Source organism: Notothenia coriiceps, unplaced genomic scaffold (assembly GCF_000735185.1).
Source record: "Notothenia coriiceps isolate Sejong01 unplaced genomic scaffold, NC01 NC01_scaffold00031749, whole genome shotgun sequence".
In the NCBI taxonomy this organism is placed as follows: Eukaryota; Metazoa; Chordata; class Actinopteri; order Perciformes; family Nototheniidae; genus Notothenia; species Notothenia coriiceps.
In genome coordinates, this window is record NW_011364450.1 from 1 (window position 1) to 16,141 (window position 16,141).

Genomic DNA, 16,141 nt, shown 5'->3' on the forward strand with positions numbered 1-16,141 from the left:
GAACACAGCACAACAGGACAAAAGATCTTAACAAGCGCAGCGTTGGAGTAGGAGAAGTTGAGTCAGAGAGAGAGCCCCGAGGAACTGCACGGCTTAAAAATGCTCCCGTCTCCTCAGGTGGACCAATCAGCCTGACGAGGGAAGCTAGTCAGCTAACGGGCACCACCTGCTCGCTCACTCACTCACTCACTCACACACACACACACACACACACACACACTCACACACTCACAGATACAGAAGGAGGGAAAAATATACACACAAATGACCTAACGACCCAGAGTCGTAACATATTCAAGGTGCACATATGATATGAGAACATGCTAAGGTTAATTATTCAGTTTGTAAAAATACATTTAAAAAAAAAAGAATTAAATCATCTTCTCTATTTATTGTTTGAAGACCAACTTCAAAAAACGCCGCTTCGCAATCATTGCTCCGAGCTCTCTCTTGATTTTGGCATCAAGCGATGCTCCTGGAATCAAGCAGCACCAGATGTGTTACAGGGTCGGCAGATCAAATGAAAGCAAGGCAACTCTTTCACATCTGGCATTTAATCACATTTAATAAATCCAATTTAAATGTAATAGCATAAACACTCAGATGAAATCGGCTCAGTGTTAATTTTGGCAGCTGTTTTTGATTTAGTCTTTAGACGAAATGGTTATTAGTTTTAGTCACATTTGAGTCATTCCTATCCTTCGTAGTTTTAGTCTACTTTTAGTCGATGAAAAATTACATTTTAGTCAAAATGTGTCTCTGTACTCTCTGAACGCTCCGTCCCCGGCAGATCTCTGTGTCCGCTGCAGCGTGTCTGTTAGGCCCCGCCCCCCGCACACAGAGAGACACAGGGAGATCGCTCTTCTGGAGTGAAGACAGCGGAAATAATGATATTGCAAGTTAGAAACGTAAGATGCATTTTGACAGACAAGACGGACACTTTTGATTGTCCGATAGTCCACCATTAACACCTTAGTCCCGTCCCGTCTCGTCAACGAAAACTAAATATACATTTCGTCATAGTTTTCGTTATCAAGAATCTATTTTTAGCTCGTCTCTTAGCCTTGTAAAAAAGGTCGTTGACGAACATTTTTCGTCATAGTTTTCGTTGACGTAATAAACACTGAATCGGCTTTGAAGCACGAAGCTCTGAACGTTGGACTTCCTGAGCTGCCACTTTAAATAAATGTGTCTTTCTTTGCCGCTGCACTTTTTCTGTAGTTTCTCTCAGATGTAGTCTTCTCTCTTCTTCTCTGACAGGAACGGGTTTTTCTCACAATTTCCAACTACGTCTTCACTGCCATCTTCGTCACCGAGATGACCGTCAAGGTAAAACTCTCTTTCTCTCCAGTGCAATGAAGAGCGTTTACTCAGATACTGTTCTCTTGTTATCGTGCTTTGATCCCTGTTTCCTTCACATCACATCTTAGTCTTCTTTCTTTTGAACATTGCTTTTCTTTATCCTTCTCTCGAGTCACACCATCCACAGCAGGACGATCTATAGAGTGATCCATCTTCTTTCTTTCATTCATTATGTCAGACCATTTCTGAACAAATAACTAATTATAATTCCTTATTCCAGTTCGAGAAGTTTACAAAAGCAAATTCAAGCAGTAAAAGAAAAAGCACTTGTTGAGTTCATGAAGGCCTTGGCACTAACTCACCAGCTCTTACTCTGGCATGACCCGCTTGAAGCAGTGTTCATTTTGGCAGCTGTTTTTTATTTAGTCTTTAGACGAAAATGGTTATTAGTTTTAGTCGACGAAAACTCAAAACGTTTTAGTCTACTTTTAGTCAAAATGTTTTCTCTCTTTAAACCAATTCAGTTAGGCAAATACAGGTTTCTGACATTGGAATCAAGGTGACAGCATCAAGTGTTGACATTCGTAAAGCAACATTTCACTCTCTCAACACTTTAATTGTGTAATATCTAGGGATGGGTATCGTTAAGGTTTTCTACGGTACTACTAGTCTTATCGATAGTGCTTATCGATCCGGTACTTTAACGGTATTCTTGTATTTACTTTTTGTTATTTTTTAAAGGGAAAAACTAACAAATTGTTAACCAAATTAATTGCTTTATTTAAATGTGAAATAAATGAAATGTATATAATTATGTTAAAATATTGTACTGAACTTGAGTAAAATGTTGTGGTACTTTACTGGAGTATTTAAATATTTTGCTACTGTGTACTTCTACGCCACTACAGTTCAGAGGTAAATGGTGTACTTCTACTCCACTACATGTATTTAATACCTTTAGTTACTTTACAGATGTGGATGAATGATGTGAAATATAATCAAGTGTTAAATCAGACCTCAGTTCCACCTGGAGTAAATTCACAAGCTACCCTGCAGTATACTGGGTAGCTTGTGCACAATTACTACTTTTACTGTCGCTACTTTAACTATATTTTGATGATCATACTTTTACTTGAGGAACTCTTCCTACACTATGGTATTGTTTTACTTAACTACAAGATCAGAGTATTTCTCCCACCTCTGCACACCTGACGTGATAACGTTTCTCGTAATTGGGGCAACAGAGCTACGAGTTAAGGAAGTCGAAAATTGTGCATTTCTCCGACTGAATATGATGCCTTTTGGCCGGCTGTTTGGACAGACTACTCTACTCGTGTCAACGCAACGCGAAAACACTAAAGGCAAACAAGCTTTGTCCACATCGAGCCTTGTAGAGTGTCTCTATACTTCTGAACGCTCCGTCCCCGGCAGATCTCTGTGTGCCGCTGCAGCGTGTCTGTTAGGCCCCGCCCCCCGCACACAGAGAGACACAGGGAGATCGCTCTTCTGGAGTGAAGAGAGCGGAAATAATGATATTGCAAGTTAGAAACGTAAGATGCATTTTGACAGACAAGACAGACAATTGGGGGGAAATACCCTGCATTTTGAATGTCCGATAGTCCTCCATTAACACCTTAGTCCCGTCTCGTCTCGTCAACGAAAACAAAATATACATTTCGTCAAATTTTTGTTAACAAGAATCTATTTTTAGCTCGTCATCGTCTCGTCTTAGTCATGTAAAAAAGGTTGTTGACGATCATTTTTCGTCATAGTTTTCGTTGACGAAATTAACACTGCTCTAGTCTAGACGTAGTGTGTTCTCTGACCGTAATACGCCGGCCGTAATGTCCCTGTACCCGCATAGCACCATGATAGTACTGCCTGCGGTTTATCACTCTCATATGCCCACTCCCACTAGCCACCTTCTTTACAGGAGCTATGACTGGGGCGGCGAGTGGGGAATTTGTACTTGCATCATTATGTGTAAGTGTAGCATTGTGGAAACAAAGGACACTTAAACTTGGATACAGATCAACTTTTTCTTTATTTTTTAAAAGATTTCAGTTGAATCTNGCACTTTGGCTGTGAGCTGCGGGCGCCAGATAAGCCAACATCCCCCATTTTCATCACTTACAGCGCCCATCGTACAGGGCAAATGAAACGTGTAACCGGGGTGAAAAGGGTGTTACATTTACTTAATTATGAATATTGTTACATCAAGGCCGAAAATTAGGATGAGCACCAACGGTCCAAAATGTGTTTTCCCTCCCAGAACTGCCAGCGCAGCGCCTCCCCAGATCTGGCGCCCTAGGCGAAAAGTTATAACGCCAGTGCGACCTCACAAACTGGTATTGAATGTGCATCAAAGTCTTCCTACCGAGCCAAATATACCAAAAGATGTATTTAAAAAATCACCCCAGTTGATCGGGAAACCAGTTAACGAGGGAACCAGTTAATCCGGAACACCGGCCCTGAGTTCATATGCAACTCGCAAATATCTTTCTCTCTCTCTCTCTCTCTCCTCTCTCCTCTCTTCTCTCTTCTCTCTCTCCTCTCTTCTCTCTCCTCTCTTCTCTCTCCTCTCTTTTCTCTTCTCCCTTCTCTCTCTCCCTCTCTCTCTCTCTCAATGTTGGTACGCTAATGCGCCTTTTTTCAAATGACCCGGTGCTCTTTTTTTGGCGGAGGTGCGCATGCGCACCTGCGCACCAGTTATGTGCAGCCCAATAACCATGGTAATAACCATGGTAATAATACCATGGTAATAACGCGTCACATTTACTTTAGTAATTTGTTTATAAATTGTTACTCGCGTAGTTTTGCTGAATTCTTTGTGCATTTGTGAGAAAGTGTGTGCTTTTACTTCATTTGAATTGGTCTACACTCTTCTCCCTACGTTTATTGAGACTTAGCAACACATAGTTATAATATTCAGCGACAAATAAGATCTCCACACACGATCCGGACTGCGCTGAAACCTCTCAAACTAGGATTCAGTAATTGACATAAGAAATATGTTTTTGTTGTATTACATTCCTGAGCATGTTAATTAATGACAGCACTCACATTTATTATCACCTGTTGAGGACATGTTTTAAAATAATGCAGTTATGTTAAGAATTGCATCTAATGAAGAGATACGTATTTGTATGATTAATGTATTTCTACTTGAATACCCACCACTGCAATTAAGTCTGCATACAGTCATGTGATCCCCTCCCTTTTGTTATGACAGCTATCAATATTCCTGGACCCCCGGGACCACCTGGAACACCTGGACTACCTGGATACTCCTCAGGGGTGAATAAGCAGTTTTATTATCTTACAGAACACCACGAGATACAAACACCAGCGGTAATGTAGCCGTAGCTGAGCTGTAAGAGTGTTTCTGTGGTTGTAGGTGACGGTGTTGAGGACGTATGACACCATGACAGCCACCGCCAGAAGACAGCCTGAGGGCTCTCTGGTCTACATCATAGATCAAACTGATCTCTACCTGAGGGTCCGGGGGGGCATTCGTCAAGTCCAGGTGAAGTATTAACTTACTGTCTTACATCAGCCGGACATATTACATTTATTAATGTAATTATTTAAAAAACAAATTGTATTCCTATATTTATAAAAAAATTTATTCCTATATATTTATTTATTTAAGAATTTTAAAAATGTTTTTATTCCAATATTTATTTATTTAATTTGAACAATTCTTGTGCCTATATTTATTTATTTCTGTATTTATTCATTTATTTATGTTATGTATTTACACCTACGTCATATTGCAACCCCCATGCATACATACTGTAACCCCCTCTATATTTCTGTTGTCTCTTTATTTTGCAGCTTGGGGATTACATTGCTCTGCCCGTTGTAGATGTGAGTGTTTTGGCTTCTCCTTCACATACTGTACAATGACCATTGTCTTAATGTACATAATGCACGTTATGTTCATTCACATAATGCCCATTATTTCCAGGGTAACGAGGTTGCAGCTGTGGAGCCCCCACCTGTTGTCCCCTACTCCCCCCACCACACCGAAAACACCGACCCCTCCGTACACGACTCCCAAAGGCAACCTGAGAGCCCCGTCTACCCGGACCCTCACCACCCTACACACCAGGACCCTCACCACCCTACACACCAGGACCCTCACCACCCTACACACCAGGACCCTCACCACCCAACACACCAGGATCCTCACCACCCGACACACCAGGACCCTCACCACCCTGCACACCAGGACCCTCGCCACCCTCACCAACCTACACACCAGGACCCTCACCAACCTACACACCAGGACCCTCACCACCCTCACCAACCTACACACCAGGACCCTCGCCACCCTACACACCAGGACCCTCACCACCCTACACGCCAGGAACCACAGTACCCGTCCAACCCTGATCCCAGATACCCCTCCCACCCTGACCCCAGATATCCCTCCAACCCTGACCCCCGGTATCAGCCGGACCCTCGGTTCCCACCACCCACAGATCCACGTTTCCCGAGTTACACAGACCGCCTGAACCAACCGGACGGGAGGGTTTCTGTCAACACGGCTCAGGAGCGCCCTGCGTACCCGGACTCCCGCTACGAGGACCCTCGCTACGCCGTCACTCCTCAGCGAAGACCCCCTCCTCGTGTGCCCCACACTCCAGTGCACCATCATACCTCAGGAGCAGGGGTAAGAGAGACCACTTCCACACCATCGCATTTAATCTGAATACTTTATAGATCCTGGGGGGTAAACTGTGACGGTTGCTATTTGTTAAATGTGCAAAGAAAGATTGAATTAAATTAAACAAAGAAAATATTCTCTGTTAAAAAAATGATATAGTAATAAAAAGTAAACATGCACATTGAACAGTATATACAATAATATGTAAACATGTGTATTTACCGTGACCACAGTTGCTCACATCTCCGCTAAAGTTTTTTAATGAAATCAAATATGAATGCTGTACATGTTGGTGTTCCCCAGCTCCACCTCATCGCCCTGAACAGCCCCCACTCCGGCTCCATGCGGGGGATCCGCGGAGCAGACTACCAGTGCTTCACCCAGGCTCAGGCCATCGGGATGAAGGGAACTTTCCGGGCCTTCCTCTCCGCCAAACTGCAGGACCTGCACAGCATCGTGCGCCGGAGCGACAGGGACCACCTGCCCATAGTCAACCTGAAGGTAGCCAGCAGAGGGTTTCTGGATATTTAAGGATATTGTTAATATTCTTCTCAAGGGTCCAATAAGAAGGTCTCATGTCTGCATGTTGATATGAAGCTAGAAACAGAAGAGGGTTATATTAATGGCTTTATCGTCTCATAATCAAAGATGAAATGACTGGAAACGTGCGATTTTTTTTTGGTCCTATTTTGATGCAAAGAGTTGTACATTTGCAGGAGTGAAGCAGCACATGGAAGGAAAAGCAGAACTTTTATGTGAAAGTGCAATACAAATAATCGATCCCTAAAAACTATTTACAATCGTTATAATTGTAATAATCTGTGTAACTATCTGCCCACCAGTTCTATATTCTTCTCCAGATCTTTGCACTGATTTTTTGTGTGTCACCTTCATCAGGACGAGGTTCTGTATGACAGCTGGGACGCCATGTTTAATGAGGGCAGGATGAAGGACAACGTGCCGATGTACTCCTTCGATGGCAAAGACGTCCTCAACGACAGCACATGGTGAGACAAAAGTCATCCCCAAACCACCTTAACGGAATTTAGTTGGTATGCAGTAATCAAAATAGACACAAATGTACTATTATTATTGACGCTGAAGTGTGTGGATGACTACACCAATACTCGCATTTCAATTACTCCATTTCCCACTCTATCACCAACAAATAATATATATCAAGAGTAAATGTGGAATTAAAGCCACTGGAAACCTAGTTTAAAATAATTATTTACACTGCTCTTCAGGTGTTGGAGTTCTAAAATGTCCTCTTTCCCCATGTTTCCCAGGCCGGAGAAGATGCTGTGGCACGGGTCGAACGCCGCGGGGAGGGGTCAGGTGGACAACATCTGTGAGGGCTGGCGGGTGGGCGAGCGGGCGCTGAGCGGCACGGCTGCGGAGCTGCGGAGCGGCAACCTGCTGCAGCAGACCCCCAGCAGCTGCTCCGGCTCCTACGTGGTGCTGTGCATCGAGAACAGCTACATCGGCCAGGCCAAGAGATAAACACACACACACACACACACACACACACACACACACACACACACACACACACACACACACACACACACACACACACACACACACACACACACACACACACACACACACACACACACACACACACACACACACACACACACACACACACACACACACACACACACACACACACACACACACACACACACTGGACACCTCCCGAAGCCATGCTTTTGTCCATACTTTTCAGTATGTTGTAAATATGTTTTCCTCTTATGAATAATTAGTTTGTTTGTAAGCCATTCCCATATGGTGCTATACAGGACCCTCCCACATGTTGAACCTTTGTTTAAACTCAGGATATATACAGTAACACACCCTGCGGCAGCCATATTGGAAGTACACAAGGCAACAGTGTGTTTCCAGCAGGGACGCTCGCTTGTCTGTGAATGGTTCTTTTCCACTTTTAAGCTAGCAATCGCTTAAATGCTGATATAAATGTTGACGCTTGGTGCTTTATGCTTAAGAACACACAGGCTGATTTTATAGAGGCAATTTACTTCTTAGAAAGTAGTCCCAATACTGTTTATAGATAGGCTTATCCAAAGTGTCAGGGTCACAGGTTTGTGCCTCTTGTGTAATACCATTACATAGATGTGTTTATTACCAAAAAATGTACGATTCAACATCAATTTATGGTATTTTAAAGAACTTTCCAAAATCCTCAAAGACTCTTCTAACCATTTAGATGGAAAAACATTCAATTATATGCACAATAAACAAAATTCCTTTCATAATTAAAGATGAAAACCCATTTTCTTGTCCAATATATACGACAAAAAATAATGTATTATATACATTTTAGATTCCTTTATGAATAAACGTATATGTTTCTTATCCAGAAGCAATCTTTAAGGATATTTGGATATTATTTTTAAAAGCTTTGATGCTAAACAACTTTTGTGATTTTTCAAAGCTAGTTTTCAGGAAATGGCACGAATAATTACATTTTTATAATATTTCCTCAACAAGGGGAAATGTTATAATTAATATCTCTTGCCAGATATGTCACACAACAGCACCCCCGTCATTTTTATCCATAAAAGGGAAATAAATGTATCTCAGAAAAGGGATAAACCACTGTGATCATGAGTAGAAAGTACGTCTGTGTGAGTTACATTTCGAAAAAACAGGTAGATTTCATGTGTCCCTTTCTTCTTCATATTTACAACCCTAATACCTGAAGAGCAGTGTTAATAATGATTTAAAACAAGGTCTCCTGTGGCTTTAATTCCACATTAACTTTCTATATACAGTCTATGTCGGAGCTAGAGTGGAAAATTGAAATACTCAGGTGGGCATCGGTGCAGTTATCCACACATTTCAGCGTCCAACATAAACCTGAGTTATTGTTTATTAAAAATGGTTTAACTTCCTTTCTTTTACACTGATGTAACCTGTAACCCATAGCACTTCAGTAATAGTCTTTTTTATGTTGTGACTGTCTTACATGGGAAGATGTTTCCGTATTTTTTGCAGTAACAAAGGGATATTTATTTTTTATAAACCGTGCATTTTCTAGTATAGTGTGTGAATAATAACATTTCCAAATATACCCAGAAGATGTGCAGCCTTACACACACATTTCCTGATACAAAGTTTGTGCAGGAAATATGCAAACAAATGTACCTACAGATATCTGGACAGGATTCAGCCATAACTGTTTGTCTATGCACTGTTGCTTTTTATTTCTCTATTTGTTTTTATTTGTTCACAAACAGTAAATGCACTGCAGCTAGCTGACAGCACTCTGCGGTTAAACTTCCAACACAGCCTTTCATTAGTTTCCACGTGCCTTAACAACTGCAGTAAGATCATTATTATCTGTTTTTTACTTTGTGTTGATGAGCATCCTTTTAAAATGCTGCATCTGCTTGAATAAACCTGTGTGGAAAGTGTGAGTGTTGTCTCCTTCTCTGCGAGGAAACAGAATTTGATGCCTCCTGTCTCTCTAACTCAGATTTTCTGCGGTGCCGTCTGTCATATTCCTGTGTGTTCGTCGTCTTCCTGTCATTGGCCAGCTGCCTGCACAGCTGCGTCTCGTTTGTTCGTTAGTGAAGAGCTACCTGTGTCCTCATGTGACCGGCAGCCTGCCTGACTCCAGAAACCATTCCATGGATTGATGTCGGCTCAATAGTGGGGGGGGGTTAGTGATTTGCTGAAGCAGTTTTATACAGCAATATAACTACAACTTCAGGAAAACTACAATTTGTTTCAATTATTTTGAATGTAGATTGTCAGTAATGGAGGAAATTGTATGAACACTAGGGATGGGAACGATTAATCGAATACTCAAAATGATTCAGGTATTCGAATATTTTATTTTATTTTATTTATGCTATCTTTGATATTTATTTTGATCGGAGGGGTGACCAAGTTGATTACATATTATCAAATGGATTAATTAAATGTATACGACAGTGCCATTTTAAATATCTTGAGATAAATATCAAAGAAAACTTGGTTTGGTTTCTATATTTATTTGAAAATGCATTTATTAATAAAACTTTTTTTATAGGATATGTAAAATCGGTTAACCGTTTTTTTGGGGGTCGAATATTCAAATATAAATTTGCTTTCCAATTCCCATCCCCAATGGACATGTCATAAAATACTGAAATTGTAAAGGGATTTAAATAGGATACCACGTGATATCTAAGATCATTAAATAGAAGATCTGCAGCAATAGTATAAAAATATATAAAAGCTTTTATTTATATAATGTACATAGGTTAATACTCCCAAATAGCATGCGAACCGAAAAAGTATGTACAAAATTCAAATATATGTACAATCTGTAAAACAATACATGAACTTGTGTACAAGAGGTAAGAGTGACACGTTTAAAAGTGACAGTATTCACAGTAATTGGCACTTTCACTGATATAATAAATGCTGACTTCCAAGAGTTCCTATGTTGGATGTCCAGTCTGGTTGCTATGGCAACAGCCAACATTTTTCTGCTGTTGCTCTCGGCACAGTACAGACGGCCCGAGGAGCAGCGAGCACTTTCTTGTAGTTCAGGCGGATCACCAGCGAGCAGAAGTGACTGACGTCCACGAAGTCGCAGCAGAGGACGTTGAGCCCCCCCGCCCCGCCCCCCGGCTGCTGCTCGCTCGCCCAGCGGAGCAGCAGAGAGAGAGCCCTCAGGGTCAGGGTCCTCATGTCCTGCAGGGGGTGCAGCAGGATGTACGCAGCGTCTTCTGTCAGGTTCAGCCCACTGACGTAGAAACCATCTGTGAGAAAAGCAGACAGGTGAATATCAAAAAGTTAAGTACATGAGTTTTTCAATTTTATTCCACTTGTTGTTATTTTGAATATATTGCTTTTTACTCGTATGTGACATGAATGTGAGAGACATCTATTCTTTTACTTTGTTTGGTTTTGTTGACTTTGTGGACTGATGAGAATATGATGTTTAAATGTCTTGCCTTTGTGTGGACCCCAGGAAAAAATACACTTAATATTAATAGGGATCATAAATACAGTCAAGTAATACAACTATAGTTGACTAATTGATAAGAAGACCAAAAATAAATGCCAAATCATTTAAAATAGAAAATCTTTGGGTTTGAACTGACGAAACAAGACACTTAAAGACATCACTTTGGACTTTGAAATCCTGGGATGGACATTTTCTATATTGTGATGTTTTATAGAGAAATTCATTGAGAAAATAATCTGCACATTTATTAAATATTTAAATAATGGCTACAGATTGAATTACTCAACAGTATGTGAGGTATTAAGGTGGTCTCATCACATAAAAGGAATATTCAAATATGATTAAATCAGTATTCAGCACAGGTGCCACTTTTGCAGGACTTTTACTTCAAACTAAGTTCATTTTTAGAGTAATATATCTTCCTCTTCAGCCTACCTGGTCTTCCTTTGTGTTTCTGCTCCTCCAGATAGGCGATCACTTTCTTAGGGTCCGAACTGTCAGCATACCTGAACAAGAGCCAGAGTCAGTTAAATGTTTTTAATAGTTTTGAGCTAATTCCATAAATCAGCAAAACTACATAAATTCATGTATCTAATAAAGAACAATTAGAGATTTGTATAGAGAGGTGAAGTCCCTCCCTTTCCGGGGGGGCTCCATGGGACCTTATTTCGGAAAAATTATGTATTGAAGTCAATGGAAAGAGACAGATTATCTTTCGATCCCGTTTGAATTGTGCCACGAATTACACATATGATGTTTGTCAATCATAAAAATGTGTCGTAAAACTGTGAAGTAACACTTTTTAACACAAGGGGAGTTAGTCGGTTCCGTAAGAGCCAGTATGCGGGACCGGGACTCTGGGATTTGTAGTCTTTCTAGTTGCGTATTTTTCAGTCTTATTTTAACAGTTTTAAGACAAACTGTGACTTTTTTGACATGGAAATTATTTTTGAAGATTTACAAACATCATATGTGTAATTCGTGGCACAATTCAAACAGGATCGAAAGATACGTTTTCTCTCCCCATTGACTTCAATACATAATTTTTCTGAAATAAGGTCCCATGGGTCTGAAGTAGATGGGCGGGACTTCGCCTCTCTTTACCAGTAAGGTATCCCAGTCCACAGCTCAGGGTGCTGCAGCACCATCTGCTGGTCATCATAGGAAACTACAACCTGCTGACCTCTACACCAACAGGAACGCAAGGTGGGACTGTCCTGCAAATAAACATATATTATTCAAAAACCATATATATATATTTTTTTGTATGTATTATTAAGTCTGTGACATTTTCGAGTGGTTAGAAATCTAAGTATACCCAATGTACATTTGTATTAGTCAGCAAAAACACATTAGTAAGGCTAAAAGAAGAATATATTTGATATTTATAAAAGGATTTGATGATCTTATTTAGAAAAATGACAACTGTGTTACCTCTGAAGAGCATAGTTTCTTTCCAAAAAGGGAGATGATGTAATCTGCAAGCTGGCAGTGATCTTCATCGGTCAGTGACTCGAAATGAGAGCAGGCAATGATGATGATCTCTTTCGGATGAGTGTCTAACCAGGTAGCCAGTTCCCCCAGGGCCTCCTGCACACACACATTTTGTATTCTCTTTTTTCTCATTTTCCTCGATGATGTTTTTAATGTAAACCCCATTCAAAGCTGAGACTGAGTGTGTGTACCTTCACAGTGATCAGTGTGTAAATGCCGTGGGCGAAAAACAGTTTCCCGCCCCCTGATGGCTTCCTGGCGATCCGCAGGTCAAAGAAACGAATTCCCAGATCACACTGATCACTCAGGACCGACTGCTACACACACGGGGAAGAAGACAAAAGGGAATCAATGTCAAATGTATGATAATCCAATGCATTTCACAGCTTTTCTTTGTAGAAAATACAATTTATGAGGCACTTTTGAAATATAACAAGTCATATCTGAACACACCTTTATTCACACTTCATTGTGTAAACTTATGTATCATCATAAATATTTCAGAATTCAAAAGAAAGTTGTTTTACTGGGGAAAATGTGCATGTGGTTCTCAATTAGAGAGATCGCCTAAATCCAATCACGAGTATTTCCTGATTCAAAATAATTGCTCAAATTTAATTAAAGAGTGTTAGCTCCAATTAAATCAAACTCTCAAGTAAATAAAATCTTCCCTTTGCACTATTAGGTATCTGGTCCATCTGAATAAACAGAGCATATGTTTCCAAGTAAACATTACCTACCAGCATTAAGCCATAATAATCTAATCAATTATAATTACAGAGAGCAGAGGACATTTTCCGTGAAAATAGTTCTCAGACTTCTGCAAAAAAAATCTAATTAATTCAAATTGAATTAAATAGAGCAGAGTTGTTTTTTTCTTTTTACATAATGTGTTATTCAGAAAAATAGTTTCAGGTAAACATGTAGAAATCATATCTTAGCAATAAAATCCTGACTAGGGTGTTTGTGCTGCAGTACTTTGTTAATTGTGTACCTCTACTTCAGTAATCTTTGTAAAGAGGCCTTTCAGTTTGCTGCCAGTGACTTTGAGCACATACAGGGGGGAAAAAACCTGGAAATGTTTGACTTTACAAGTTGTGGAAAGCCACCTGAACGCACCATCAGATTGTCTCCCTTCAAATCCACTGAAGGGCAGGCCTCAATGATTGTACGTGTCACATACAGTACATCTCTACCTGTGTGGTGGCCCAGCGGTAGATGCAGGGTCGAGTCCAGCAGGGACACAGCCTGTCAATCACTCTGAGGAGGCGGGGCTCTGATTTCAGGACAGGAGAGGAGACGTCCAGGCAGAAAGACATGCTGTCATGGCTGCCTGTGGTCAGAGACGGAGGGCAGACACACTCAACAATATGCCCCAAAGCAGAGGGGAAAGTACTCTTTAAAGTGACAGTAGTAATAACAGTGTAGACGTACTCCGTTAAAGTACCTGAGTAAAAGTATTAGAAGATCCTTTCAGTTAGTCAGAATCAGAATCTAGTTTATTGCCTGGTACGTTTGCAGAAATGTGCAACATATATTCAGAGAGATCATGTGTCCCCAGTGACTCCAGCTACAAACCAGATGTTATTAATACACTCATGAGAAATACTTATTTTTTAGTGGATTTAAGTGCTTCTTCTACTTTATATATCAATATTTAAATGACGATTCTGATGTGTTTTGGGCTCAGTATGCAGAATGCCTGGCCTATATTATTGCATTATATTAAGTGATGGATTAATATGTAAAACACCTTATGTTGCAGCTGGTAAAGGTGGAACATAACTGATAGTATACTGCTGGGTAACTATATATAATAAGATATCATAACAAGTTACTGGATTTCTATTTTGTATTAAGGCTCTGAATCTGCAAAGTAATTAGCTAAATCAAAAACTATACAAATAGCATTGTTATAGGTTGTTTTTCATGCAAATAATAAATAAAATAGAAGTACTCAAATCTAAAAAAGAGGTGTGTCCTATCGTCTGGAGTAATTAGGTCATGGTCATATGACATGAAAACTATGAAAATAAATTGGACTTCTCATATGAAAAGAACAGGTACATTTTCATAAAAACATTAAATAGAAATAGAAAAAGGAAGTGTTTCTGTTTTACCGGGTATGGCCAGGTTCCACAGCGGGACATCCAACAGCTCTGCGGGCAGAAGGGACATCCAGTCCGGGTTCCCTCCGAGCTGTAGCCGCTCTTCGTCTTCCATGTTTTTATACCTGAAATATCGTTGACTTCCTCCCTGTTCAACTAAATACTTACTGTTGGCAACATGTTCCTCTTCCTCGTTTTGGAATACAAGACAACAATCACAGTTTGTTTATAAAATTTTCCGGATATATAACGTTTTCAAGCTAACGCCTGTAAAAAAGGAAAACACTTCCTGTTACGTCATCTTTCAAAATAAAAACGCGACGGAATTTACATTTCGAAACAAAAGCCTGACCCACTCTTGAACTATTTGTCGTGTAACAAGTAGTTAAATTCACAGAAAATGTATAATAGCATCATAGTATTTAGTCCTAAACCTCTCTCTAAAAGAAAATGCATTATTGATCTACATTTAATTTGTAATAGCTGTTAAAACATGAGGCTGCCATTTAGCCCCGATAATGAAGATAAATGCAATGAATGAAGGCCTTTTTCATCCCAATCATTAAACATTCTACTGACTCAGTTAGACCCCTTTCTAATATAGCCAAAGTCAGTGCCAAATAAAGACAATTCTATTAAATAATTCAAAGTCTCAAAAATGCTACAACTACTGTCACAAACAGGATGAATGTGAAGTATTTTGTTAAAGGAGGATGAAAGCGTAATTAAGGAGCACTATTGGAGTGACTTTGATGGTTATTGGACTCAGGATTAATTCATTTGGATTGCCGCTGTATGAAGAAATTAAAGGACGGCGCAAGTGGAAACAATTCACAAAGGGATTAAACTGTTTAAAACTGTTTAAAACACATGCTCAAAGTAAACCGGATTTTGCCGATGTGTTTATGTGGATTCAAAAGTTGTAAATAATCTACAAAATGGAGGAGACCGATCTGATCGGAGCAACTGTGACAAATAATCCAACTGAAACCGGCATGGACAATGACTATGTTTTAAAAATGCGCTTATCCAGACAAGCCTGTTTTGGACACTTCACGGGCAGAAGAAACATTTCTATAAAAGAAAGAATTATACATTGCTGTCTTTTTATGCCTTTTAATAGCTACTAACTTGAATTTTTATTCAAATTAATTAATCAATTATTTTGTATATGTTATTGTAATGTAGAGACAAGGCTTTTAGTGACAATCATGTATTGCGTTACAATTATATACTACAAAAAAAAAGTCTAAATATGATATTTGGCCTCAAATCATCTGAGGCCTGGCGCCCCCCCCTGCGATCTTTGGTGCCCCCCCAGGTTGGGAACCTCTGCCGTACACAATGCTGTATTTCAACTCAGCAAAGTGTTTTTGTTGAGGAGAATTTGTCCTTTAAATGAAGTCAGGAAAATTCAATTAATGGAGAGTTGTTTACATTATCATTAGGCTTGTACAAAACACGCCATTGTGAGGATTTACCTGACCTGAACTGAAAGTTCTGCTTTCACAGGCCTGAGTTAAAGCCCCTTCTTTTTCTATTATTACAAAGTTTTTTTAAGTTCCTGTACAAACTGTA

The 16,141-nt window shown here is 40.0% G+C and overlaps 2 protein-coding genes across 2 annotated transcripts; one reads left to right on the forward strand and one right to left on the reverse strand.

The window, feature by feature from the left end:
- The first annotated feature begins 4,500 nt into the window (after nt 1-4,500).
- On the forward strand, nt 4,501-7,546 carry LOC104960228 (collagen alpha-1(XVIII) chain-like). Its single transcript, XM_010788207.1, has 7 exons — nt 4,501-4,599; nt 4,700-4,828; nt 5,140-5,172; nt 5,273-5,980; nt 6,278-6,475; nt 6,872-6,981; nt 7,264-7,546. Exons 1-7 carry the CDS (start codon nt 4,528-4,530, stop codon nt 7,475-7,477), a joined length of 1,464 nt encoding a protein of 487 aa, XP_010786509.1. The 5' UTR covers nt 4,501-4,527; the 3' UTR covers nt 7,478-7,546.
- A 2,661-nt stretch (nt 7,547-10,207) lies between these two features.
- Nucleotides 10,208-14,849, reverse strand: LOC104960229 (PI-PLC X domain-containing protein 1). The gene is made up of 7 exons (XM_010788209.1): nt 14,576-14,849; nt 13,652-13,788; nt 12,647-12,772; nt 12,396-12,551; nt 12,066-12,178; nt 11,397-11,467; nt 10,208-10,752 (listed from the first exon to the last, which is right to left on the reverse strand). The coding sequence occupies exons 1-7, from the start codon at nt 14,676-14,678 to the stop codon at nt 10,454-10,456; spliced, it is 1,005 nt and encodes a 334-aa protein (XP_010786511.1). The 5' UTR covers nt 14,679-14,849; the 3' UTR covers nt 10,208-10,453.
- Nucleotides 14,850-16,141: the final 1,292 nt, after the last annotated feature.

Bases quoted from the DNA above. Each gene is read 5' to 3' on its own strand.
- LOC104960229 (XM_010788209.1), bottom strand. From the start codon at position 14,678: ATGGAAGACGAAGAGCGGCTACAGCTCGGAGGGAACCCGGACTGGATG. The intron at 13,789-14,575 runs GTAAAACAGAAA...CTCTGACCACAG, and splicing joins GTGGAACCTGGCCATACCCG to GCAGCCATGACAGCATGTCT. The intron at 11,468-12,065 runs GTAAAGAGAGGC...GCTCTTGTTCAG, and splicing joins TGGACTGGGATACCTTACTG to GTATGCTGACAGTTCGGACC.
- LOC104960228 (XM_010788207.1), top strand. From the start codon at position 4,528: ATGACAGCTATCAATATTCCTGGACCCCCGGGACCACCTGGAACACCT. The intron at 5,173-5,272 runs GTGAGTGTTTTG...CATTATTTCCAG, and splicing joins TTGCTCTGCCCGTTGTAGAT to GGTAACGAGGTTGCAGCTGT. The intron at 6,982-7,263 runs GTGAGACAAAAG...CATGTTTCCCAG, and splicing joins GTCCTCAACGACAGCACATG to GCCGGAGAAGATGCTGTGGC.